The following is a 27,737-nucleotide window of genomic DNA, read 5'->3' on the forward strand; positions in this document are numbered from 1 at the left end:
CAGGTGCTCTATGATCACTTTCCCGGCCTGCAACTCACCATAAATATGTTGGGTATTTTGTGTAGATTTGGGGCCCGGCGGTATTTTCTTACAGCCAAAAATAATGGTAATTTGACAATGACTACTCCTTGCATTTAGATTGGGTTTGGCCTTATTTCCTTTCAGGGACCATTCCTTATTACAGTATACAGGATAATTTAGCGGTATACATCATTGTTGGTGGTATTTTGGTGAGCATAATTTTTCTGTTCTATTTGTGGCCCCAACATACAAACCCCCCTTTTTTTTGTTTAGACTGTTTGTGTGATCTCTAGAGGCCTCGGACCTACATTCAGAAATACCACAATTCCATAAATAGCATTCTCCATAACCTGTGGTATTATCACTAATTTATATACATTAGTGAATTATGATTCCGTAGGCCTCTTTGCTGATTCATGTAGGCCCAGCAAAAACTATGGTATTATATTCCACTCAGAAAACACACACACTGAGTGGAAACACGCACACTGCTATTTATAATTGCTAATGAACTTACTCCATCTGTATGGGAAACATGACAAATGCACTACCTAAAAATCTTCCCCGTATCGCAAGTGCTATTCCAGATGCACTAAGAAAAGAGCAAAACAAAAACAAAAACACTCTACACAATCTGCTTTTATATATTGTTTTGTATAATGAACAGTTACATTTCAAAACACCATCTTACCCTTTTGTTTTAAAGAAACAAACAGAAAAAATGTACAGCAAAAGAACAATATTCACTTTGCAACATTACAGCGTGGCAATTAAACACAGGGGATTCCCTTTTTCTACTCTGCCTGCCTGATATTAGGTCATTCGTACAGCAGCCACAGTAATCTCAATTCACTTTTATTATTACCAGCTATCTGTAGCTCTCCCACACGCAACCTCCCTGCGCTCGCCTCCAAGGAATGGGCCCAGGGTTTTCTTTGTAATCTTGAAGGTTTGAAGTGCACAGCAAGAACGTTTAATTCTCAAACCGGTGCCAAGTGAGACCAGGAATGCCCAGTCTCTGAAGGTTCGTGTCAGCAGCTCAGCCAAAACGAACTCCTCACGGCAGCCTGGCTAAAACGATCTCCACTCCGTCCTGTCAAACCTTGTCCAGCATAACTCTGTTGCATCCCCCATGTTTACGTGTCACCAATCAGTTTCAAAAGACCGTATCCTCCTTCCTTCAACAATAGCTCAACTTTTACAGTAAGAAACTGTATCTAAACTCATTTCCTGGCATGCAGATTTTGCTTCCTGCAACACAGTGAACAGAGAGAGCAAGGAAAAGAAAAATCTAAATGCACGTTTAAAAATGACTCTCAGAGCATGTCTTTTGTGCCTCTTTTCCCACATGAAGAGCACATTATAATGTTATTGAGTTAGTACCGGTCTTAGTATTTGTTAATTAAGTCAGTCAATTAGACAGCTAATGTGGTCTCCTGTAAATGAGGCATTTCAAATCAGAGGAAGAAAAATCTATATATTCTGGTGTGCTTTTAAATCTGCAGCCTGTCTCCATTTGCATATCCATATGTTACACTAGCGACATATGGCTGGCTATATGTTTGCCACATTGTTGCTGGCCATAATGTTATCATTTTCAGTGGTGCTGTACTCCAAAACACAATAAATTATACTACAGTTTTGAGCTTACTTGATGAGTGGAGAGTGCAAGCAAAGAGGCCATTAGGTGCGCAATGGAGTAGAGATGCCACAGGAGACTGTGTGTCAGTCCCTGTAGGTTGCGGAATAGCATCTTCCCTAGAACTACTGCAAGATAGAATTCAACATGTCCTGAGGTTGCCGAGTGCTTTCACTTCTCTGAAAACAATAGGTGGGACAAATTTAGTAATTAGCTAATGTAAAGAGGCTGGTTAAGATACATTTCAAGATCTTTTAGGGAAAAAAAAGACTGACGTAAAATTGAGTAAATGTTCTTGTTTAAACTACAATTACTCTGTGTCACTTGTGCCACTGGTCAAGCTCCCTACAGAACTAAATGTAAGAAAATATCAACAAGCAACCTACTTTAAAAACCAACCATATTCTAAAGATGGTGCTGTCTTGCTATGTCGTGAGAGTGCATTCATGAGATGCCCCAGGCACACACAGCAGAAACATCCTTGACCATTGTCACCACTCCTATATGCCAGTAAAAAGCTCAAAAAGCCATGCGCTACCATATTACATCAGGTAAAAACTGACATAGCCATCATATTCAAGGTGCAGCCTCAGAGGCCCAGGTGTTACCATAATATGAGATGATTGACCTTAAATACTGTAGTGCTGTCATATTATGCTAGTTAAGGTGCAATATGCAGGTATAATTATAATAAGTAAGAAAATCTGCATGTGTCCAGGCGCTTCCTTAATATGCCACATCTCGCTTCTCATATCTATGTATGTAAGTATGCATGCATGTAATTCGCCCTCTCTCTCTCTCTCTCTCTCTCTCTCTCTCTCTCTCCTTCGGCTGTCTGAACCTTCCTGGATGCTGCTCTGCTGACCATTCGGCTTCTTTGTTAACCGTCTGTTGTTTTTATCTATGGGAGCGCCTTGAGTCCCATGGGCGAAATGGCACTATATAAAAAATAATATAGATAGATAGATAGATAGATAGATAGATAGATAGATAGATAGATAGATAGATTGATAGAACTTACAATGCACACACAAAAACTGAAAGCGTGAGGAAGTGTTTGGCGGTTCTTGCAGCCCACGTTGTACTTTCACTTTCATTGGATTACCACAGATTCCTGCCCCAGCTACTGGCAGACTTTAAAAGTGCTTCCCTGAGCAAAAGCAAAGCAAAATTGTGAGGAAGTGTTTGGCGGTGTTCGGCGGATGGACGCAGTGGCATGTCAGATTTGCGGCAGAGTTAGCCATCTGGGACCGGCTGCTGGCTGATAAATATCCCTGGAGTCAAGTAAAGTCTTCTACGCATACAACTGGTCCCTCAACCCCCTCTGGTGGAGAAGGGAGTTCCGAGGAGGGAGCCGCCAGTGGCTTCATATTTCACTTCCTGCCTGGTGCATGTGTGGGGGCGGTCCGTGAGATGAGGGTTGAAATTAAGTCTGCTTCTCTTTTAAGTCCAAGAGCGGTGAGCTAAATTACGCTCGCTACCACCCATTCATTTATATATAGCTTGCCTACTGCAGTGACTATTATTGTTGTCAAGTTCAAAACATCTACACTTGGAAGGCTGTTCATTCCCAAACTCTATCCGGTGACTTGACTTTCTGAGTGGTGAGGGACAGCGCAGAGTATGTTTGCCCCTTTGAGGTTGCCACTCCTCCTTTTCCCCGGTCTTGTGTTTGAGTTTGTTTTTTCTCCTCCTCCCTTCTGTCCTCGCCTTCCCCCCTTTTTTCCATGTGCCTTCTTTTCTTGTTTCCTTTTGTTATCTTTTCCCCTTCCTTTGTATCCTTTATATTGTTATTGATCGAGGAGGAACTTTACAAAGATTGCCCTATTGAATTGTGATAGTGGACTGTAAAATCTGTGGCTAGCATAGCCTTTTATAGTGGCTCCCATACCCCAGTGCGGCTAAATGAGATCCAACATATCCCAACGCGCGACCCTTCGGAGTGACACAAGGGCTGAGCCCAAACAAGCTCATAGCCCTTTAAACAGTAACAGCCTGTTGGGAGTCGATCCATGTAAGAAAGAAGTGACAAGATCAGTAGCATCCAAAGTGGATCCGACAAAAACCAAAATGAAGTCCTTTTTTGGATCTGTATTGGTGCCGGGTCAGTTGTGCTACTATGGTCAAAGTAATGGCCAATAGAGAGGACAAACTTACCGACTGTAATATATCGCTATATAATAATGGGTCCTTGCGAAAATTATGTAAGGGTATCCAAAGGAATTGAATGACACAGGCGGATTTTGCCTATGACAATGTGCTGCCCACAAACCTTTCTTGCCCCCTCCCTATTTAGAAAAATTCATTAAAACTATGGAGTGCTCCTCAGGGGAAAGTGAAGATGAAGAGGACTCAGTGACTTTAAATGAGTCGCGATCTGTAGATCCACACATCCAAGGTACTCATCTGAATCCCTCCTCAGAAGCTTTGGAAGATAAGTTTGAGGCACTACGACAATTGTGTGCCAGCATGGCCAGTCGAGAATTTTGAAGGCTTTGATTGAACTGAAAAACACCCTTGGCCCCCTGGGGATCACAGAGTTACCTAAAAATGGGCTGGTTAGAGCCCAGGGTGTCTTACCACAACCTATCAAATCGACTTTTGCCCCACGCCCGGAATTAGATTCTATCCCAAGAACTTTGGCTTTGGTTCCCCCCGCTCTAAGGGCCATGTGTTCGCCGTGTGCAGGTGAACCGCCCCAAGTCACAGCCTATGTAGTGGCGGACTCGGAAAGTGGGGCACTGGAAGCAATATGTGCCAAACTCTCGATGCTTAATCACTCCCATTTCATCACCCACTCCCAAGCGCAAAATTAAAACAGTGTAAGAAAAGGACACTGCAGCAGCAAAAGCCACCAGTCAATTCTGGCAAGACCAAGCTGCCCCACAAGGGGAAAGCACAGTTACAAGCATGACAAGAGGCGGGTAGAACTGCTATAAGATATATATGGGAAAAATCGGGAGTCTAAGAAGGTGACACTATGGGCCCCTTTGGATGAATAGCTTGCCCAGCCCACTTGGGAGAGGGACCTAGACTCTAAGTTGGGGTTGTCTGGCCCACCTATGCCCATCAATGAGGCTCCTTCTTGTACCCCTCAACAAAATAACCTCTGCCTTCCAATCAGCGTCCTTTATTGTGAGTTCTAATTTGTGCTCCTTTGCTGTCTCTCCCCCCCTTCCTTGTTTCCCAATTTGACCATAGCTAACAGCCTCAAGAACTCTCAGCCGACCCAGTGTGTCTATAAGGGAGCCCCCACGGCTGACTTTGGAAATCAGCCTGGTGTGTCAGTTGGTACCCACTCAGATGAGACAAGACGTCAGGGAATGGACTCTTCATCACCTCAGCAGACAACTAATCAAGCATTGTGGTTGGATAGAGTGGAGACTCTGAGACCCAAAACTATATTTAAGGAAGCCAATGGGATGGATGTGGCTGTGTTCAAAGATCCTGTCCACATTACATTTGTGGAACTAAACCCAACGCCCAACAGCCCCATTTTGAGCCGCACATGGCTCTTGGAGCTCCTGCACCTGATACTGGATCTGTGTACTGATTCATTCAGGGATTTTTTAAAACTGGAATTGCCTGCTGTGGGTAGCATGGACAGTTGGTCCCTGATAACCTTTCTTTCCCCGGTGGTGGTAGAGTGGATTTGCAAAAATGCCCAAGCTCTGCTCCTGATTCGAAATCAGGGTATTCTATACGGCCAGGCAAAATCTCCAACATAGTTCCAACACTCAAGGGCTGCCTCCTTCACAAGAGGCAACCTACGTGGGGAGTTCTTTGGTCCCCTTGAGGCAACAGGGGCAATGGCTCCAAGTGGCCGGTACCTGTCACTGATATCCTATTTCAGAGAGGGTACAGAATTTTAGCTTGTTGTCCAGGAATACAAGGGGGCATAATTCCTTTTTGAATAACCCTGCCTCTTTGGTAGACCTATTGAGTGTTGAATGTTTTTGCCTACAAGAGACCTGGTTATGCTCCGCATTTTACTTAGATGGTTATTTACTTTTTTCCGTTTGTAAACATTCCCTGAGAGGGGCCGTCTGAAAGGAGGCCTCTGCATAGGAGTAAAGGCTGTTTTTGATCTTTCTGAATACACTCCTGATAGAACGCACAAAAACGTCCTGGCCATTTGAGTGAAAAACCTTTGGCTTGGCCAGGAGGCTTTGATAGACACACTATATGACCCTCCGGGGGGTAATCATTGGCCACCATGATCAAGGTGATGACTGAGACAATCCGTAGTTAGCGTTTACAATGCCCCAGGGGTTCAATAATAATGACGGAGAATTTTAACGCTGACTGTAGGCTGGACACACCATTGGGGTGGGAGCGGGGAGATGCAGCTTCAAGCGTTGGGTTACAGAGGGCAGAAATTAATACACGTAGATTGTGTGCCTAAATTGTCATTGAAGCCCTCTGTGCTGGGCGACCCTGTGATGCTCTTTATGACTAGTAAGTACTCGCCTCGCCCACTTCTTGATAGATTAATGTATAACACCCCTGTAAACATCCAAGGGAATAGGTTGTGGTGGACACTGCGCAGTATAGAAAGCTTTAATGTGGCCTTTGCGCGATCTTGCTTTGACAAATGGGCAATATTGCCAAACTGTAAGGGTGCTTTTGGGGAATTACAGTCTCTTTATCGTAACCAAAGGGGGAGACCAGGGACTGTCTTTGATTCAGGCATCTTGAAAAGGAAAAGAGATTTAAAAGGGGTGGTACAGAAGGCAATGAGAAGTTGTTACCTCAGTGGGAATGAGAAAGCCCAAATCATTTTAGCTGCAAAGGTAAACTACAGGAATTAACATTAAAGGGCACAGGTTTTCAAAGAACAACACAGGTTGGAAATGTATAAACCGTCTAATAAAGACCCACGATTCCAAAAGTTGTTTGCCACCTTATTCAGAGCCATTGGGCGAGAGTAGGATCCAGGGAATTGGTGGGAATTTTGGAGGAGCAATGGGCCCTAGACATAAAAAAAGCTGTATGGGCTACAAGGGGAACTGACAGTGGGTGAGATAAGGAAACCTATGGTAGACTCTCTGTTAAGCAGGTATATTTTAGGGGGCGATTTAGGGCCTATTTCACAGAAGCATTTTATAATGGCAAAACCCCATTGGAAAACGCTCCGTGAATTAAGCCCTTGGTGTCTTATATGACGAGGTCCAAAGTTTCCAGGGCCTCAGACCCAGATGGGCTATGTAATTTGATATTAAAGGGTGATCCAGAATGGTGGGCAGCACTCCTCTCTACATTATTTACACAGATATGGAAATCATTTATTCTTATCCCAGTTCACAAAAAGGTGCCTCAGGATAATACATCTCATTTCAGGCTACTAGCAATGTTGGACTGTAGCTCCAAGCTTTTTGCCAGCCTTTTGTATGAGCTACTGAATGACTTGGGCTAGGGAGACGGGCCTGTTGAGCTGCCAACAGACAGGCTTTAGGAAAGGTTTTGGGACCACCCACTCAATATGGACCCTGTTAACCCTAATATCGGACACACACCGGTATACGGGAGTGGTGCTCTATCTATGATCATTGACTATTCATTAGCATTCAACAGTGTAATTAGAGCCAAACTCTGGGCAAAGCTGGAAGCATGAGGTATAGACCCATCACACCTGTATTTCATCAAAACACTGTATAGTGATATTAGGGTAAGATTGTCCCAAGAAGGGGATTTGTCGGAATCTTTTAACATGGTACAGGGGTTGAAACAGGGCTGCCCTTTGGTCCCATTATTTTACAATCTGTATACATCTGAGCTTCCTGCAATACTCCGATGGATTGAGAACCATCCCCCATGGTATGCAAAGGACAACATCCCATGTTTGCTGTATGCAGGCGACACAGTGATCTTACATCATACACCACTCGGCCTGCAGCAATCCCTTAATGCTCTACATATCTTTACCACTAACCATGGCCTCACACCCAATGCCTCTAAAGTAAAAATAATGATCTCTGGGAAGGGTGTATATGGTGGACCCTCATTTGTATGGAGGTTGTGGGGAGTAAAGTTGGAGCAGGTAATAGAGTATAGATACTTGGGAATGCCCATCAGACCGTGTTTATCACTGGAGCATCTGGGCTTGGAGATATCCCACATGGCCTGGTTTAAATGGTTGTCACTTAAAATAATTATCAATACCCAGGGTGATGTCTCACTAAATGTAAAAATCATGGAATTTAGGTCTGTGGTTATTCAGAGTATTCTCTATGCCTTGGAAGTAATCCTGTTAAGGGCAGTGGAGTGGCTTCCTAGGCTTTAAGCAAAAATCCTGTGGTCCTTACTTGGAGTACCGGGTAGGGTCCCTTTGGAGGCAATCCGGCTGGAGTTGGGCCTCCCTTCCCTAATAATGCTCTGGAAAATGGCAGCCACCAAGTTCTGGGCTAATATGTACTACGGCTGTTTAGCTGAAGACACATTATTGGGACAGGCAGTGAGGCACTCTAATAGATTTTCGAAGAATGTATAGATAGTATAGAGATCTGGACATGAAGCATTGTTTGGTGGAAATTGGTTTAGATAGGTTCCCAGAGAAGTGGCTGGATTTTAACATGGGAAGGATGGAAGTGAAATTCATCCGCCATGATGCAGGATCTTCCCTCGATCATCTGACTGAACTTCGCAAGTTCGAGTCCTATGCCTGTTAAGCATTAACACTTGGCCTAACAAAATCTTACCTGATAAAGCTGCACCATCCAAGGTTGATAAGATTCATTTTGGTGATTTGCTTACAAACTCTCCCCATTTCCGAACATACTGGCTTGGGTGGGCGTAGCCAGAGCTGAAAGATTATGGAGATTATGCGGCAAACAATTGGAAACTACACGCCACATCTTGACCCAGTGCGGGGCTTTGACTTTAGAGTATAATAAGGCTTAAAGTGAATTCTGCTCTTATACTTCAGACCAATTCTGGGCCACAATCTTTGGTGCAGAATCTTTGATAAAAGTTGCAGCAGCACTTCATGTATGGCAACGGGCGGCTAAGAAACTGGCCCTGGACTTGTAGGCTGCTGATTGGGTTTATGTTGGTTGTGGAATTGTGAGAATACTGATAACTACATTTTGTTCATATCCAGCCCTTGATGTGCCCATTGGTTCTTCCCCCGTGTGTTTCTTGTAAATTTTAATGGCATATAATGCATGCTTGTTTTTTTAATTGATGAATTGTGAACTATTGTAGGAAGTATGATTTTAACTGACTAATTATGTAACAGTGTAAAATGGTTTTAAATGTAACAAATGCACTTAATACATTTTTTTTAAAAATGCACACACCTATCAGGGAAGAAACAGAGTGTTGTACATGGGGACACACCCAAGTGGTTTACAAGTAAGGGTGTGGGGGGAGTTTAGGAGCTTGGATGGATAGGAGAATCAGAAGAGCAGAGAGCTGAAGAAAAGGACAATTAGGGTTAAGTGGAATGGTCTGCAATTATAGAGATGTTGTTTTGAAGAGTAGAGTCTTACATTATTTCCTAAAGTGTGGCATGATTGGGGGTAAATTACCTATTCATTTCATAAAATATGAAGCAATGTTCAATATTGTAACAGTATTTAAGGTGCAGCTTCACTATTTCAGGTGGTGCCAAAATGACATTGGGTTGCCTTGGTCACCCACATATGCCAATAAATGCCTCACAGACATGATATTTACACAGTGTGTGAAGTGCAGGCCCATAGGTCGAGGTGTTGCCCTATTATACCAAGTGTTGCCTCAATGATCCCTGTTCCCTTATCGTATGCCAGCAATTGCCTCACACTGCCGATACCTCACACTGCCGAAATAGAAATGATTAGACTTTGACATTGTTTTTGTGCCCTATTTCCCGAGTGCATCCATTTGGGTTCTCTGCTCTTGAAGTACAGGCGATAGGGAACAGGAGAGTATGGGGCATGGGGCAGAGATTACGGGTCATTGCTCTGCTCTCTGTCCTTTTTCTCAGAGCCATTGGCTGCCAGGTCAACAGGCACACAGGTAGCAAGAGTTAAAATGGAATCAAAGAAAGACCTGCTCCACGCAATGGTGGTGGCAGGCTTTTATCTTACTACATGGACATCTAAATTCACTATTTTACAAGTGCAATCTAATCTCATAGATGTGTTTAAATAGAATCTTGTGGTCCACTGAAACAAAAGCCGCCAATAGGTCTAACAGGATGAAAACTCCTGCACCACCCATATCCAACCACATTTTTAGATTGTCCAATCCCACTAATAAGACTGATGTTGTATTTTATCCTGGTTGAAAGCCGACTTGAAATGTGTTTAGTCACCCAGCTTCTTCAGCAAGCATTTGTAACTCTGAGGTGACTATGGCCTCCGATATTTATTCACATAAGCCAACTGGGAGATAGGCCTTTACTAAGCAAATATGCTCTGACCTAGTGATGGTTTTGTCAACAAGGGTGAAACGACTGCTGCCTTAAATTGATCTGGTCTGATCTTGGAACAACTCTAAATTCAGCTGGTAGCCACTTTGACAGAGATATGTTTCACAAATGTGCATTCCAACTATTGACTTTGCTGACCTTGTCTTCTCCAGCACAATTGGAAATGTTCAGAACACTACTGAAACTTTCCAGAGCGCGTTATTGGGTTAATCTGTTCACTGGAAAACAAATAAGCTTGGTGTTTTTTGAAACAGTATTTTTGTAAGAGATTGCCTAAGCAATAAATCTATCAGTTAGCATTGTCCAGAATGATGCATTGTTTCTGAAAACCTTTTCTTTGCTCTAATGAGCATGTAGTCATATTACCAGTATTATTGTTAAAGCATTGTAGCAAAAGAGTACAAATAATTCCAAAACGTATTGTGGTATGTCAGAATCAGGAGACTGACAAGCAGGCATGATTTACAACATTTTTATTTCCTCTTTTGTTTAAAAAATACTAAACCTTTCCTTAACTCTGTGATGATAAGCCCCACTCTATACAAATGCAGGTAACAAAGGGAGCGTGTCAGTGTGTTAAGGTGTTTAAACATAAATGAAGTCCTCTGTTTAGAAATCCAATTCTAACCTACTTTCTATCCCTACTGCTCCAAAGAAAATACAGAAACAACCAAGACATACTTGTATGTCCTTTAACCAATAGAAAGGGATGGCTGCTTGCCTCTGTCCTGCACCATTGTGTCTCTTTACCATAGGCCCTTGCCTATGTGCAAAGTCCAAAACACATAGTTCATGCACGGCTGGAGTGCCATTCTGGGTCTCTCTGGTTCTCCTTGAATCTTTTGTGTCTCATAGTCTTTCTCCCTTCAGGGACATTTTGGTATTTCCTCCTTCTTGTAGTTTGGGTTTCTTTCAGCCTCTTCTTCTCCCCCTCTTGGCTTGCTCTTTCTCATTTCCCACTCTGAGTTTCTTGTTTTTTTCACCCACACTGGGCTTCTTTGTCTCCTTTCTCCACTGCTGGGCTTCTAGCTATATCGCTCCCCACTCTGCGTCTTCTTGGCTTTTTCCCCATATTGGGGCTTCTCTGGGTTTCTCTCCCCGCCCAGGGGTTTCTCTGTTCTTTCCCCAACTCAGGGGTTCTCTAACCTTCTCTCCCCATTCTGGGGCTTCCCTGTTCCATGCGCTCACTGGGGCTTCATAGACTTTCTCTCCACACTCGGGGGTTTCTCTGTTTCTCCCTTACACTGGGGCTTCCTTTGATTTCTCTCCCGAATCTGCGGCTTCTCATTTCCCTCCCCACACTGGGCTTCTTCCTCTGGCCTTGGCACCCAGCTCCGGGTTTCTGACCGGCTGGGCTGTGAAGCACTCTCCTATAGTGAAGCTTTGGGTCCGACCCGCATCTGGCATTCTGTCTCTTCAAGTGTTTCTCCTCCCAAAGTGGGGTTCGTCACCTGATGTGACTTCAGGGTGCTAGTTTTTTTGTCATTCTGCTATTTTCCCTAAAGAGGATGAAACAACGTTTAGGTCAGAAGGCAAGCCAGCCATTGTTTAAGTACTCTCACACATCTTGGTACCTGCATACCCCATAACGGTTTTGGTCTCTGGGAAAAGGGATGGTGACTTAAGTCTCCCTCTAGTGTTTTCCTGTCCCCTAAGGGGAACTTGCTTCCAGAGGGATACCACCTACCCTGTCCCCTAGAGGGTGTTAAGCATAGCAGTCTCACCTTGCTACTCCCAAAGGGGGTGGCTCTCTGTTGGTGAGGGTTGACGAACTCCTTGGATTAATCACAATATGCAATATTTTGTATAACAAAATAAAACACGTCCTTTTATCATTTGGCAAAGGGCCCTCTGGTTCAAACCGGCCAGTTGTTACGTAAGCTACAGAAAATTGTAAGAATGTCTTCAATTCAAAAGTGTTTTGTTCCACGGCCCCTACTGATTACACAACTGACATCATTATCTGATACAATGTGACTGGCTTATAGGGAAACAGGAGTGGGGCCTTAGCATTTAAAAAGTAGCTTTTTCAGCAGTCTGAGAAGAGGTCCTGAAATTTAACTGAAGGCTAAGCCGTTGTGAACAAAGAAGGAGAAGAGCCTGGTGGACTGCTAGCGAACAAGATTCTGACCTACCTGGCTAAGAGATTTAATGAGTAGGCCAAGACAGTAATTCAAGACTTTGGGCCTGGAATTGGCACTTTGACAATGTTCCCAGATGCTGAACTGCCTTGGAAATAAGCAGCAAACAGTTTCCAGCTGCCAATACCCTGAGAGAGTTAATTACCCTCGGGCAAAAAATTGGCAAGCTGCAATTTTTTTCCAAATTCTAAGTTTTTGAATATTTAAAAAAATGTGGTGGATGAATTAAGCCACTTTTAGTTATGTTTTTCAACTTTCAACATATATTTTTGATACATGTCTGTAGATCCTTATTAGATTGTTCTTATATAACTGCCCATAGAAGCCATGGATTTTTCACAGAGTTTTTAACCACTTCCATAACAGGTTTGAGATGTTGGTCAGTACACCCTCACCTATCCCCTGGTTTTCCAATGCACTGCATTAGATTTATGACTATGATAATGTATGTTTCACTGACCCACAGTGGATACTGCAAAAGTAAGGGATTTATTTGAAACCCTTCACATAAGGAAGCATATAGGCCAAAAAGAATGTATCCACGATAAAGGTAATCTGAAGCCAATATATCTGTATCCATAAAAAAGGGGGACGATCAGACCGAGGGCATTAACGATTAATAGCCCTACTTGATGCCTTAGGCAAGGCATTCTGTAAACTGCTCATACATAAAATGTGGAGATGGGTAACACATAAATCAGTCCCAAACAACAGGCAGGAAGGCTTTAAAATGTTGGTGATTAATGCATTTTTTAAGTATGCAAGCATGAATGATTATTTGCCACTATATGTAGCATTTTGAGGTTTCTTTAAAGCCGTTGACAATATATGTTGGTTTTGTCTTTTTACAAAGCTCCAATGCTTGAGCTTGCCAAAGGAATGGTTAACATGCATTGTGAGCCTACACACTGAAACGTCAGTGAAGATCAGACTTAACAATCGAGACACAATGACTGCTCCCACATTGACCAACACGGCATCAAACAAGGCTGTGTACTTGCCCTGCTGATTTCCAAGATAGAGTCTGGAAAGCTCACATGTTTCCACCAAAATTTGGAGATTTGGATTTACTAATGATAGTCTATGCAGATGATTTAATACTGATTTACCAAACACCTTTAGGCTTGCATCGAGTCCTTTCTTGTATAGAAGCATATGCACAGGATAACCATCTCAAGATGAATTCTTCCAAGACAAAAATGATGGTATCTTAAAATAAAACAGTATACATCCTTAAGAAAGGATTCTGATGTTTACCTAATGGACCTTTGGATATAGAATCAGAAATAAAATGTCTTGGCCTGGAAATTGTAGCGAGTTCTGCAATGAGTAGAATCATGGAGGTAAGGGAAAAAACAACATTTCTAGGCTCTTACATTTGTGGTTTTTATCTTAAGTTTGGTGGCTTTTCGCTTCTGCAGATGATTAAACTTAACAAGCAACAATTTATTCCAGCCATTACATATGCCCTAGAAATGTTTTCTAATCCAGAGATCTATCTGGAGAACAAAATAAGATTACCACTCAATACTTCAACACTCCTAATGCCAGCAAGACAGAGATCCTTTTTATTGGGACACCTGCGCCACCTTTTTCCTCCTACCCTCTGATCGCACACCCTATGCCCTTTACCTTCTTCATCCTGCGAGGCCAAAAACCTTGGGGTCATCTTTGACTCTGCTCTCTCCTTCACCCCTCACATCTTGGACCTTGCCAAGAGGGCTCACTTCTAGCTTTACCTCCTGAGAAGCATTCTCCCTTTCCTCACCTTCCCTGAGAATCTCAATGTCTACAGAGCGCTTGTCCTCTCCAGGCTGGACTACTGCAAAAGCCTCTTCCTCAATCTCCCCCTTATCTCCCTACGTCCCCTTCAGCCAATCCAGAATAGAGCTGCAAAACGTATCCTTGGCCTCATGTCAAGGAACCGTATCTGTCCAGCCCTAAATTCTCTCCACTGGCACATGCTGGCAGCGAGGATCAAATTCAAGACCCTCTGCATCATCCATAAGGCTTTCTGGGGCCTTGGACCATGCTATCTCCAACTCTCCATCCCTAAATACTCCCCTGCTAGAGCCCTCTGCTCCTTTAATTCCAACTCTCTGCTGGCCAAATCCTTCCTCAAGCAGAAAGTAGGGGGCAGGTCTCTCTCTCCGGCTGGTGCCTCCCTTTGGAACAGTCTTGCTGCCCCTCTCACTTGAGCCGGACCTCCTTAAGTTCCAGAAACGTCTTTAAACTTTGCTTTTCCCTACGTCTTTCCCTTTTTCCCTTCCTTGCAAATCACCCTACTGTCGCTGAGACTGGTGGCTGGGTCCTCATGAATTGCTCAGGATTTCAGGCCCTCTACTCGTCAAAACAAGCGCCTTCCACCCCCACAGCACTACCCACATGGGCTCCCTGTCTGGCGGCTGAACATCCCACCCTGGGCTTCATCCCTGCTAGCACTTAGCCTGAGGCCTCCTCCATGGCTCCCCTCGGCATGTCCCTCCCTGGGGCCAATAAGCACTTGTCCGCTCCTGTCCCCCTCCACCCTACCCAGCCCTATCTCTTACACTTACACTGCACTTGCACAGCCAAATGCCACAAGGTCTAGTAGGACCACGATTGTATATTTACTGTATTTGCCATTTTTATTTACTCCCGGGTCCCTCCCCATTTTGTCATGCAGCACTTGGAAACACTAATCTCTTGTATAAGTGCTAAAACATGCTCAATATATACAAAAAACTACAAAATACTACTTGTGAATAGAATTGGGACTAGCTCCTCTCTGGATAGGGATCAGAGCAGCACTACTATGTTTTAAAATCATGCAAGCTCACTTATGCGATAGTCAACAGATCATCAAAAGAGTATTTGATATTGGTAAAAGTAAGCATCTCTTGACGTTCAGAGGAATTAATTAGTCCTTTCTTAAATGCCAATTTTTCATACTCTGATGAAGTTTCCCTAGGGAAAAAACATTCAAATCCTTAAGAAAAAAGCATACAAATGGGATTGTTATAATAACTGGTCAGTGGTATTTAGCAATAGTAGACTTTACGACCACTACCTACACCTATTAAAATTCTAGATTATTCCTAAATGTATCAGATATTACTAAATAAAAGCCTTCATAGATTTTCTTTTTAAAATGTAGATTAAATCTTCCGGAGACCTTAGAGATTACTGGATCATGGAGAGTGGTTCACAGAAATGAGCAAATAGGTTGTCTTTTAAAGCTACTTTTGAATTGGAGATTTTAAAGCATTTATTTTTAGCATGTTCATCACTGCATACATATAGAATCGTGATTTAAAAAAAAGAATGTATACATACAATAGAAGGGGGTAATAACTATCTTTTTGGATATGCTGTCGAGATAATAAGCAAGTGGGTCTTTCTTTAAGCATAGCACTCTTGGTTACAAATCTCTTTGAAATTAATAACTAATGAAAGCAGATGGTTGAAGTGACTTTGAATTTTAACTATTTCATGAAATCTGTTTTACGAAATGTAATGGTAGGTGTGATGTCATCACTTTTTATGGATACATGGTTTGTTAATAGTATTTGGTATAGCATGATCTAAATACTTGTTTTACATTAACTACTGCCAAACTGCCAATACAGTGTAATTGTATGATAATTGTATGGATGTATGTTGTGTATCTATTGATAATAGTTTGTTTGAAGAGTGTATAAGGTTTATTTTTAACCCAGGACACGCTATACATAAAAGAAAATAGCTTTAAAAACATAGACCATAGACCATGAAAATTAGTTTGGGCAATTTAGGATATTCTGAAAATGCTCCTAGATATACGACTTCAACATCCAAGGAATTAACACTAGAACACCTAATCAGATTTCACCCAAACAGAAAGCATACTGGCCCATATAATAGAGAACAGTATGTAATCGTAGGGAGACACTTTGACATAGCCAAGGCACATACTCTGGAGATAGCAGCTCTAGGAGCAGATCCAGCAGAAGATCTTGCCCCAGCTAGTTCAGAAGGGGAACTTCCATTTCGTACCCTCAAAGCTCTTCTGGGTACTTGCCCAAAAAGAAAGAGGAGATACACGGATTGAACTAAGCTAACTTGAGTCAACTTGAGGAAGCATTTCCTGAGGTCACCCTACAACAAAGACATAAATCCCTAGGAATGGTTATGCCAGCAGGCTGCAGTCTACCACTGGAAAATGGTAATATTTGGGTTTCAATTTTTAGTTGGCCATATTTGGACCACATAGGTACTCCATCAATTATGGCATTAACCAATATCCTAATGGAAATAAAAAACACTCAAGGGGCAATGACATCAATGATTTTAGGATGTCATAAAGGAGTAAAACTAAACTACATTCCTCAAAGGAGAGTTTGCAATATTGGATGTTGCATGAAGACTGGATTTACTTCCCAATGAACAAAAGGGGAAACTCCCATTTGAAGTCAATGGACCAGTTTCTCTAACCTTGTTTTGGCCAAGTGTTCAGATACGATAGCAAGTCTCCTCATGCGACAAAAAAGCAGCAGCCCAAATGGATGCACTCATTCAGATGACCGATTTTAGCCCTTTGCCCATATGCGCATATGAGGGGGGAGTTTCTCTGCATTTAAAAGCGCATTCCAAATTTACTAACAAGATGCACTTTGAAACCTTCAGAATGAGGATCACTCCCCTGCATCTGCTGAAACAGGTCCAGGGGATGCACACATCATGATACGGGCATTTCTAACCCTGCCATGATTTTTTCTTTAAGTGTGACAGTCACCGTTTTTTTTTTCTCCAAGCATTTAGCAGAGAGCTGGCTCCTGCCTTCCAAGTGATGCCCAGTACCCAGAATCTGCTTTTAGAACCTGCTAATCAAATTTCATTTTGATGCCTGCCATACTTTTGTGATTTGTTTTTGCTTCCATTAATTTCATAATCTACAAATTATTTATTCTCATTCAAAAATAATCTCATTCCATCCCACAGGAATTTCCTTTTTGTCTGAACTGCTTAATGGAGTGCTGCTTTACTTCAAATGTTCTATATTGCAATATTTCAGTTAATAGTTTTACAATTGAATTCAAATATGTATTTTAGATCTGTGGATCCAGAATTGAAATCACTTTCAGTTGGGGTTTATACACTGGTCATGAGAACTCTTGGTAAGTATTCTGTACATTGTTTGTATGCTATCTACAATTAGTTTTAAATGCCTGCTCATGCAATATGAGTTCTTAAAATAAGAAGAGAATGGTGATGTTACTTGTGCATTACTTAGATTTTCTTGTATCCCACATTTCTGAGGTATTGGTGAAATAATAAAGCGAGATTGATGAACCAGTGTATATAAATGTAAATCCTTGCTTGTCTCTTGCTCCCGATTACTAACTCTTGCTTTATCTTCCCCGTAGCTGTCATGGCTGCTTTGCCAAAAATGTGACTAATGTAAAAACAAATTAATTGTGGGGGGTTGCAATATGTGGGTAGATGAACATTTTCAATCAGCAAGTTCTGATTTTATCACCAGTTCAGATGACTTTTGTGTGTCAGGTATGTGACCATACAGCAAATTGTAAAACGTGTTAGTGCCAGTCGACAAGTTTGTTCCTTCCCTGGTTCTCATTTCCCTTTTGTCCTCACCTTTCACTTCTCCTGTCTTCCATTTTGTTCCCCTTTTCCCTCTGTCCCTTAGTTGTTTAGATTAACGTCTGTGTAATGTTGATGGCCTGAAATGCCCCCATAACCATTCCTGCAATGAGACCACCAATTGCCAGTTGTAGTTGAACCTCATTAAGACTGAGAGCTTTGTATCCCCTTATCCCATCTTGCCCCTTTAACTTGAATTACTGATCAAAGTTTCTCTTTTACTTGTTAGACCAGTTACTCAATTGACAGGCTTTCAATTAAGGCCTATCCCCAAGACTAAAAATAGTTTGCCGAATTTTCACCGTAAGCCAAACCCTGTATGTAACTTCCCCACTGATGATCTATTTAAAGTTGTAAAACCTATCTCTGCTCTGGTTGATTCAGTGTGCATTTATGTAGTGCAACACCGGTGGAATTGAATATACCAAAATTGCAATCTTCTACCCATTGGATCGCTGAGTGTCATGACAAGAGAATTCTATTTGTGCATAAAAAACAGGTTTCTAAATGATTTATCCTAGAACGTGAAAGGAAAAATTGAAGGCTAGAACACAATTTGCACCAAGATTATTCAACAGATGGCAAACTATAACTTGTCAGCTACACCTATGTAGTCCTGGAGTTTTCTGCCCTTGCAGCCATTGCACACCTCCTCAAGGAAAAGGAGGGACCACTACTGAAACTACTCCCAACCCACAGACCGATTGGAAGGGAGAAGCAGAAAGCAACCTATCAGAATGATTAAGACATCAAGGTTAACAGCAGAGTTCCCTTGAGGAAAAAAAGTCATGATACACATGGGAGAGTCTTTGGCCCTTTTGGCCCTTTGAGGCGTCAACGTGCCCTAGTATATACGATTTTAACCACATTCTCTATTTCACCCTAACTCTGGTTGGTCCATTTATTAATGAGGTTAAACCCCACTGGCAACCCCGTTTCTACGTGTGGCTTGAGCATGCCGAACACATACCTTCCCTTGACTTCCAACACTCCAAATGTAAAATCCTTCCCTACACACCTCTTTCTTTAATCAATCAATCAATCAATCAAATCATGTTTATTCGGAAAAAAGTGTCCATTAAAGAACAATAGAAAAACAATAGAAAAAACACAAACAGTTGATAAAAGGATAACATTATAAAATCATGCCTATACATATGCTTAATAGTCAATATATCTGGAGGCTTTTTTCAGCTCCTGTGGGTTGATTTAATGCCTCTCAAATAACTCTTGTGTCATCGATGCATTTCGTACATGTATTAAGAGATCCCATGCAATTAGTGGAGTGTCCACAGTTAGTAAAAAGTGTAAGGCAGAAAGATATTGTGTGAAACCCTTCCCTCTCAGAACAGGTAACAACAGTTTTGATCTAATCTGGGAATATGCTGGATAATACAGTAAAAAATGTGCTAGATCTTCTTAAGTAGCATTGCATAAAAAGCAACTCTGGTGCTGAAAGTAACCAGTCTGGTTGCTTACAGTAGATGTAGGAAGTCGAAGTGAACTCTTGTAATTGGGCTTCTTTCAGCTATTGTGTTGGTCTAGAGTAAATCATCTTGTACTTTGTCTTGTTCATAATCATATTCTGCAAGGTTTGGATAGTTCCAGGTTTTTTTTTGTCATAATAAATGTTGTACTTTAGGCATTTTCTTAGAGCATTGAGTGCCACGGATATCAGAGCCAATAACTAGAATAATATTCATCAGCATTCATATTTATGGAATAAGCTTTTGGCATGCAAAATCCACCTATTTCCCTGGCCACACTCTTGGAAATTGTATCATTTATGAGAAATTGTATTAGAACTGCCTGATGATTTGCCCATGTAAGTATTTGTATGTTTATTTGTATTTGATTACTTATATAGCGCTCTTTACCCACTTGTGTGGCCTCAATGCGCTTTTTTCATGGTTGGAATGCCCCTGGGTGGCTGGCAAGGCTTGACTAAGCAGCCCCAAGAGAGGGCAGGTGCATGGGTGGGTGATGTTGAGGGTTAGAGATAGATTGCTATTGTTGAGAGAGTCTATGTGAGGCCAGTAAACCGGGTTCCTTTCGGGTGGTGGTCGCTGTATGCTAGTGGCAGAGGTGTTGAGGTACGTCAGGTGTTTCAGTCTGGACGGCTATGTGTGAAGCTAGACCGGATGTGCATAGCCAAAGCCTTATACTATCGTGCATGGATGCTTGGCCGTGCCTGCGGCCTGTGTCCACACTAGTGGTGTGAGATATACGTACCGTAAACTGCAAGATTGTTCGGCTGGGCCGATATTTGTCCAGGTCTGGAATTGAGAGTCCTATACCACTGGGCCTAGGTTTCACAATGTAGCAGGTGTCAGCTTATATTAAACACAGATGGAGGCTAAACTAGATTTGAGAATCCTGTATAGTGGTAGAAAGGCCTAGGTTTCACAATGCAGTAGGATTAATCATATGGTAAACAAGGATGGATGCTACACCTATATCTAAGAATCCTCTGTAGTGGGAGAGAGGGCTAGGTATCACAATGCAGTAGGTTTCATCATATAGTAAACAAAGATGGAGGCTATGCCTATATTTGAGAATCCTGTATAGTGCAAGAGAGGCATAGGTTTCAAATGCAGTTGGCCTTATCATATAATAAACAAAGAAGGAGGCTACACCTAGATTTAAGAATCCTACATGGTGGGGGAGAGGCCTAGGCTTCACAAAGCCATAGGTTTCAGCCTTATAGTACAGTAGGTTTCTGTAATGTAACAGTCATCAATGTTTTGTTATACCTAGATTTGGGAATACATTTGTAGTGGGTGGGATATTGCTAGTATTGAGAATTCCCTGAATGAGCAATGCAGGTTAACAATGGCAGTGATTCCTTAGTGATGGGCGTGTGCTACCCAGGGCTACTTATCTCATCGTTTGTGGTCTCTACAGTGGACCGGCGGGCAGCTCAGTGAGAATGTTGCGGCTATGCCTCATCGAAAGCTGCTGGCTTACCTAGAGTTCTTGTTGGGTGGGAGTTTTATTGTTCGTGGGTTGACAGTGATTCAGGTGTGACACAATGAAAGCTGCTGGCCTACCTGGAGTACTTGTTATCTGGCAGTGTTGTTGAACAATTGGTGGTGGTGTGTCAGGTGAAACCGCTGTGAGAGCTGCTGGCCCCTGTGTTGTGATTGATGCAGGCAAGTTTATTAGTGGTGTATTCTCAGGCTGTGGTGGATTAGGAGAGTACTGGGAAAAGCCAGGTTTTAAGGGTCTTCCTGAATTTCAGGTGGTTTTCAGTGTTGCGAATGTGTAGGGGAAGGGAATTCCAGATGATTGGCGCTTGTAGCCAGTTAAGTGCTCATTCTATCCTTATTTCATCTTGCAAATAGAACATTCACAGTTCCTTGTGCACCAAGAAGTTCGGGATGATTTCAGTAGACTCAATGGTCTCTTAAATAGAGATTTCCAGTTCCAAAATGGCCGCCGTGCACTAAGGACGTGTGCAGTCAGAGATTGTCAGGATTGATTTAAGACTCGCACAACAAGAAGCCTATTCAGTATAGATTTCCCGGGTTTCAAGCCCATAGAATGAAGCTTTGGAGGATCCTGAGTCCAATGAGCCTAGAAACGGGTGGACCGGGACTTGGACACTGCAACATGCGTTGATGAAATACAAGCGGGCAAGCACGATCCGTAACAAGAGTAGGGAGCCAACAGCATTGTTGGAGGAGACAGTGTAAGGATCAGCATTGGACCCCGAATAAGCATAGAGGAGACCGCAGGGATAAATCCAGCCGGACGAGCAGTGCATTTGCTTCAGGGCGGCCGGTGCGGTGGAGGCGCTGTGCATCAACGGAGTAACTTTGGCAGAGACAAGTGCACAGCCAACCCCCCGGAAAGGAAGCACGCTGCACGTTATTGCGGTCGGGAGAGAAACAGTAGTATAGCCTCAGGAATGGCGATATGTACTTGATACTGTAAACAAGCAAAGTTTACAGTGTTCCCAGCTGAAGTTTTTATACATGGTCAGGAATAAGCTCACATAGTAGTACGGCATTGGAGGACACGAACGCAAGTCTTGTGTTCTGCCTACTCTGATCACAGCTCTTTGGATTGCAGGGGAAAGGATTTCGACAAGTACATTGTGGGCAGTCAGGCTACAACACACCCAGCAACACAGTAGGGGAGTGTGGTGCAACCCATATAAACTGCCTCAGCATTTGAAACAAGGATACCCAGAAATAGCTAAATAAACATTATTTTCGATGGGAAGTGCTTTGTTACAGAAGAGCACTTACCTTTTTTAAGTAGCATCTGCATAGTGCAAGGGGTACCTTAGCTAGAACAGCACGATTTTAAGGCCTAATTTGCTACCCAAGTCAATTAGACATACAGTGAACTCAGTGGAATGCACAGACTTGCCATATGGATACTCCATAATACAGTGAGATGCGGGTTGCCATAAATGAAGAGAGATACACCAAAGGATATCCCATATTGTCTCATTTATTCTTTAAGAACTGCCAGCAGTAACATTTAGGCGCATAGCAAAATATTGGCAGTTCTTGGGAATATGAGTAATAGGGTAGGAAGACCTGCGATATTCAACTAAACTCAGTGCCTGGTACATCCCTCGGTACGGGGGGCTGCCTACAGTCACAACTATGTATCTAAACCTTCACGTCATTCGAGGCATAGCCAGTGAGAGGCTGTTATCATCAGTGGTCGAAGTGTATGAAAGGAAGTAGTGGAACTATGTTCCCTACTGGCCTTCCTCCCTCCCCACATGCCCCATCACCATGCCCCCTCCCACGCATAAAACAAACCCCCAAACACATGCACCTGCTGTTTATGGGAATGTTCAGTGCCATGCACTGAAACAGCACGTTTCAACTGCTTCCTATACTCTCATTTTAAAACTAGACCATTCTGGAATGGTTTCTTTTTAAAATGAAAGTACAGGAACAGTAAAACGTTATTTTAAAAAGTATAGGAGCACCACTCCCAATCGCTCCCGCCCACTTCGACCACTGGTTATCATATGCTGGGAGCAAAGTGGTTTGGCAGGCCGAACAGAGTCCCAAGTGACCAAAGAAAGTCCACTATAAGAGATCTGGGCTAGAACCTCCAAGTCTCAGAATCCGCACACTCCTACCCAGACAAGGGTCGTTGCAACAGAAATGGCCGCAGCCAAGGAGGACTTTACGAAATGTTTCCAAGACTTTCAAAGTTCGTTTACGGCGACATTCCAAACACAGTTCACTGCTTTTCATCGGAGATAAAACAAGCACTTATGAATTTTAGGAAAGATCTGACAGATCTGGGAAAATAAACCAATTCAAATGAACGAGCTATACAAGAGTTGACTGAGGACAGTAGGCAATTGGAAGAACTTATGGAACATCTTGCGAGGGCGACTTCTAATTTGGAGATACAACGCGAAGACTTAGAAAATAGATCCTGCAGGTCAAATATCCGAGTCTGAAATCTCCCAGAATCTGTTCCCGATCCCAATTTAAAGGAAGCAGTAACTTCAATCTTTAAGGAACTACTCGGCGGGGAAGAAGATGAAAGGATACAATTGGACCAAGTACACAGAGTGGGTCCAAATAGATTGGATCCAGGTACGCACCCTAGGGATGTGTTGGCAGCCTGCAGGGACTGTCCGCAAAAGGAACCCATTCTGAGAGCCGCAAGACAGGTGGAACCAATACCATACAATGGCTCTCACATTCAGTTGTTTCAAGATCTATCACCTCTTACCCTACAGAAGCGTAGAGAAATGCGAACAGTGTTGAAAATGCTGCAGGCCAAAAAGATAAGGTATAGATGGACCTTTCCATTTGGAGTGGTATTTACACTCGACTGGAAACAACATAGAATAACCTCGAAAGAAGAAGGTATGAAATTGTAAAAAAACAGAAGAAGAAGAAGAGATGGAAGCTTCTCTGGGTCGCTTTTTGCAACAGGCCTGACCCTCCTCTACACAGTGAACACCCGGATCAGAGCGAGACATTAGAGAAAAATATAGTAAGGGCATAAAATGGGATCATTGGGGTCCACGCCTCAGAGGTCCGGAACCCACATCAAAAAAATTTGATTATCAGTTTGAAAGTCTGGCGTATAGAAGGACAATATGTGGAATTTGTGTCAAGATATAAGAAAATATAAATGGAGAAAAGTCACCCTGTTTTGAATTCTGTGGTGTGGAGGTGAAGAGGGTTTTAGGATTCCCTGATGGGGTCCCTGGAAGGAGTATCGATCCAAGGTGGAGATGTGGTGTTGTAAGGTACACTAGGCACTATGGGTCACACCAGGGCAGTGGGAGGGTATGAGAAGGACGGGTAGGTAGGAGTTAGAATTAGGGGAGGGTGGGTTCTTAGTTTTGGGGTTAAGCGTGGGGACATCCCGCACATTCCTATAGGTATGGTTTGCAGTTATGTAGATGGGTAATAGCATATATTGGACGTAATAGACCTAATGGCAATTTGGTGCATATCTCTTAATATTTAGGGACTAAATACCCCAGTAAATTGCAAGAAACTTGAGGGATTTCTAACACAGCATCACCCAGAAATATTAGCACTGCAAGAAACTCATATCAGACAGCAAGATAAAGGCAAATTTCAAATACGACATTATTCCACAATAATCCAAGCTAATGTAATCAAAAAAAGGGGGAGTATTAATAGCTTTTAGGAAAGGGATACACATTAAAAAAAAAGAAAATCAAGTCAGATAGGGAAGGCCCCTATCTTTTTATTGTAGCCGCTTTGGACCTTCTACGCTAACCCTGGTATCGAATGATGTCCCAAATACGGGTCAAGATAGGTTTTTGACGAAGAAGCTGGCAGAACTAGAACAGTTTATGATTGGGGAATGGCTGATATTTCGGCGACCTCAATCTGGCATGGGATCCATGAAGAGACAGGAGTGGCAGAACTTAATATGGTCACCCTCCCCCCTCACATGGGCTATGCAGTAGGATAGAACAGTTAGCAATCTTGGATGTATGGATTACAATACATGGAACATAAAAAGGATAGATGCATTACTCACATGTCCAGTAATCATATTTGCGCATTGACTACATCTGAGCATCGGCTACATTGATGGGCAAATGTTACTAAGTCAGAAATTCTTCCCATAGTACCGTCAGATCACGCACCCTTAGAATTGGAGTTTCTTCATCCTAGGCCAGCCCCTGGGTTATGGTCCTGACATGTCCATCGGCTCTTTTTTGGGATACAATAATAAAAGAGAAATTAGGAGGCAAGATTATAGAATGTTTTGAAGTAAACGAATCAGGGGAGATTGTAAATGAATATATTATGGGATGCATTTAAGGCCACATTTCAAGGCACACTTATTTCAGAGACTCCAACTCATGTTAACACTAAGAGCAGAAAAGGGTCTTTTATATGCTAAACAAGAATATTATATACAAGCCAATGAAGCTGACCGGTTATTGGCTAGGCAGTTGAGACAAAATCAAGCATCACGTACAATTATGCGGGTGAAAGACCCCCACCGGGATTTGGTCACAACTACACCACAAATAGTCTCACAATTTGTGGCGTTTTATCAAACTTTGTATCAATCGGAAGACCCTGATGATACAGTCAAAATAAATATTTATGTTCAGTTAAGCTTCCGAAGATAACCCTGGGGGATTGTGAACGTTTAGATCAGGAAATAACTCTAGAAGAAATATCCAAGGTAATCAGAGATCTCCCTTTAAATAAAATCCCCGATCCAGATGGTTATCCGCCATATTTTATAAAACGTATCAATCAATATTTGCGCCCAATTTAGTGAAATTATTCAACTCATTTGAAGAATCTGCCAACATCGCATCCTCCATGGAGGAAGCTAAAATGATTTTGTTTCCTAAACCAAATAAGGATCCCACATTATGTGAGTCATATCATCCCATTGCCCAGATGAATCTCGACACAAAAATGTACACAAAAACATTAGTCAATAGACTAATAGATATACTCCCCATGATGATTCACCCGGACCAATCTGGGTTTTTTAAACATTGGGAAACCCATGATAATATCAGAAGTTCTTACCATCTGATTGAAAAAAAGACCAAAAAGCGACAGCCATCACGTCTCCCGTTCTTAGATGCAGAAAAAGCGTTTGATGGGGTAGAATGGTCTTTTCTGTTTAAAACCATAGATATTGTGGAATTTGGCTCTAACTTTATAAACATGATTTGAGTTAATAATATTGAACCCAAGATCAGATTTTCCATAAACGTTCAGACATCCACTTTGATTACATTACGCTGCGTAACGAAGCAGAGCTGTCCTCTTTCCCCTATGCTGTGCGCAATACATTTGGAACCTTTTCTAGCGAGAATTAGACAATCCTGCCAAATTAAAGGGATACCATTTGGATTAGATTATCACAAAATCATGGCATATGTGGACAATATGTTGGTTACGATGGTGGAGGCGATAGATTCATTGAGAGGGGTAACGAAGGAACTAGAAGAGTTTGGAAGGGTGGCAGGACTAAAAATGTATTTTACAAAATCTGAAATGCTGAACATAACTCTTACACCTCCTTTAATAGCGCAAACATTCTTAAATACAAAATTTGCCTGGGCAAAAGATTGAATCAAACTATTGGGAGTGTATTGCTAAAAGACTGATGGTTTAGGAATACATGGACATGTTTTGAGATCCAGTTTTGTAACCTCTGGTGAGGATATCGAAAGGTAGCTTGTTGATATTTCCCCCTTGTTTCTCTGTGTTTTAAACTAATTTGCTACAATCAATATATAAGGATAACTTTGGTGGCGCTGCGCTAGCAATTTCATGGTTGGTGCGGAACAATGCAGTGAAAATGTCAATACTGCCTAAGATGTTGTGCTTGTTTCAGGCTCTGCTGATATACGTACTGCAATTTTGTTTCACTGAACTACAAAAAGAGATTTCAAAATGTATATGCCAAAATAAAACACAACAGGTTGCGACGAAAACCTTATTGATGCAATCTGAATTGGGGGGCATGCGATTTCACAAAATATTAGCCAGCAGCAAAGCTATGGGTGCTGAGGGAGCGGTTTTCTGTAGCTTCAGACAAAATATGGGCCAGTATGGAGAAAGCTATCGGTGGCCCCCATATTGCGGAATTGCTGTGGCTCCCTTAATTAGAGGGCCCCCAAAATATGCATGTCAGTCAAATTACGAATTTAGTGGATGGGATTTGTGATAAAGGAGAGCGTTATAGAAAAATTAGAACATATCCTTCCCTCTTCTCTCCTAAGTTTAATCCGCAATTTAAGTCGGGCTTGGAAGAGAGAGCCTTTCTTAAATGGAAAGATAAGAAGTATCATATAATCAGGGATATGTTTCGAGGTAAGGACTTTGTAATGTTGAACAATGTAAGACACAGTTGGGGCTAAAATAAACTGATAGGTATCAATATTTGCAGATACGACACTGGTTGATGGCCCCATTGAATAAGGCAGCAGCCCATATAGCACTAACGGCATTTGAGAAATGTTTTATTTCAAACCCTGGGGAGAAGACCCTCATATCGAATCTGTATCGCTTGCTACAGGAGGAGTGTTGTCGGGGGAATCTGAAATACATCCATTATTGGCAAGAGACCTTAGCAATAATGGTACCTAACAAAGAATGGCTTGCCCTATGAAAAGATATTCCAAAATGAACACGTTCCCTTCACATTAGAGAATCATGGAACAAGGCACTGGTACAATGGCAATACAACCCACAAAGATTGTACACTATGAATCTGATTAGCACGGATACATGTTGGAGGGATTGCAATGGCAGAGGTGACTGCTAACACATATGGTTAGAATGTCCTAAATGTCCTAAATTGTCCAGTTACTGGGGAACTATATATAGGCATATGCAAAGTATATTTGGTGATCAAGTACAGTTACAGATTAAAGTCAGATTGTTGG

At 42.2% G+C, this 27,737-nt stretch overlaps 1 protein-coding gene across 1 annotated transcript in view; it reads left to right on the plus strand.

Moving 5' to 3' along the window:
* LOC138513505 (solute carrier organic anion transporter family member 1B3-like) overlaps positions 1 to 27,737 on the plus strand; it is a 636,965-nt gene that overhangs the window by 540,743 nt on the left and 68,485 nt on the right. The window contains exon 12 of the mRNA XM_069628420.1: positions 17,285 to 17,349. Coding sequence (XP_069484521.1) covers positions 17,285 to 17,349 — 65 coding nt within the window. The remainder of the gene's footprint in view (positions 1 to 17,284; positions 17,350 to 27,737) is intronic.

The sequence above is a fragment of the Ambystoma mexicanum genome, chromosome 12 (genome assembly GCF_040938575.1).
Source record: "Ambystoma mexicanum isolate Mex_15411 chromosome 12, UKY_AmexF1_1, whole genome shotgun sequence".
Lineage (NCBI taxonomy): Eukaryota > Metazoa > Chordata > Amphibia > Caudata > Ambystomatidae > Ambystoma > Ambystoma mexicanum.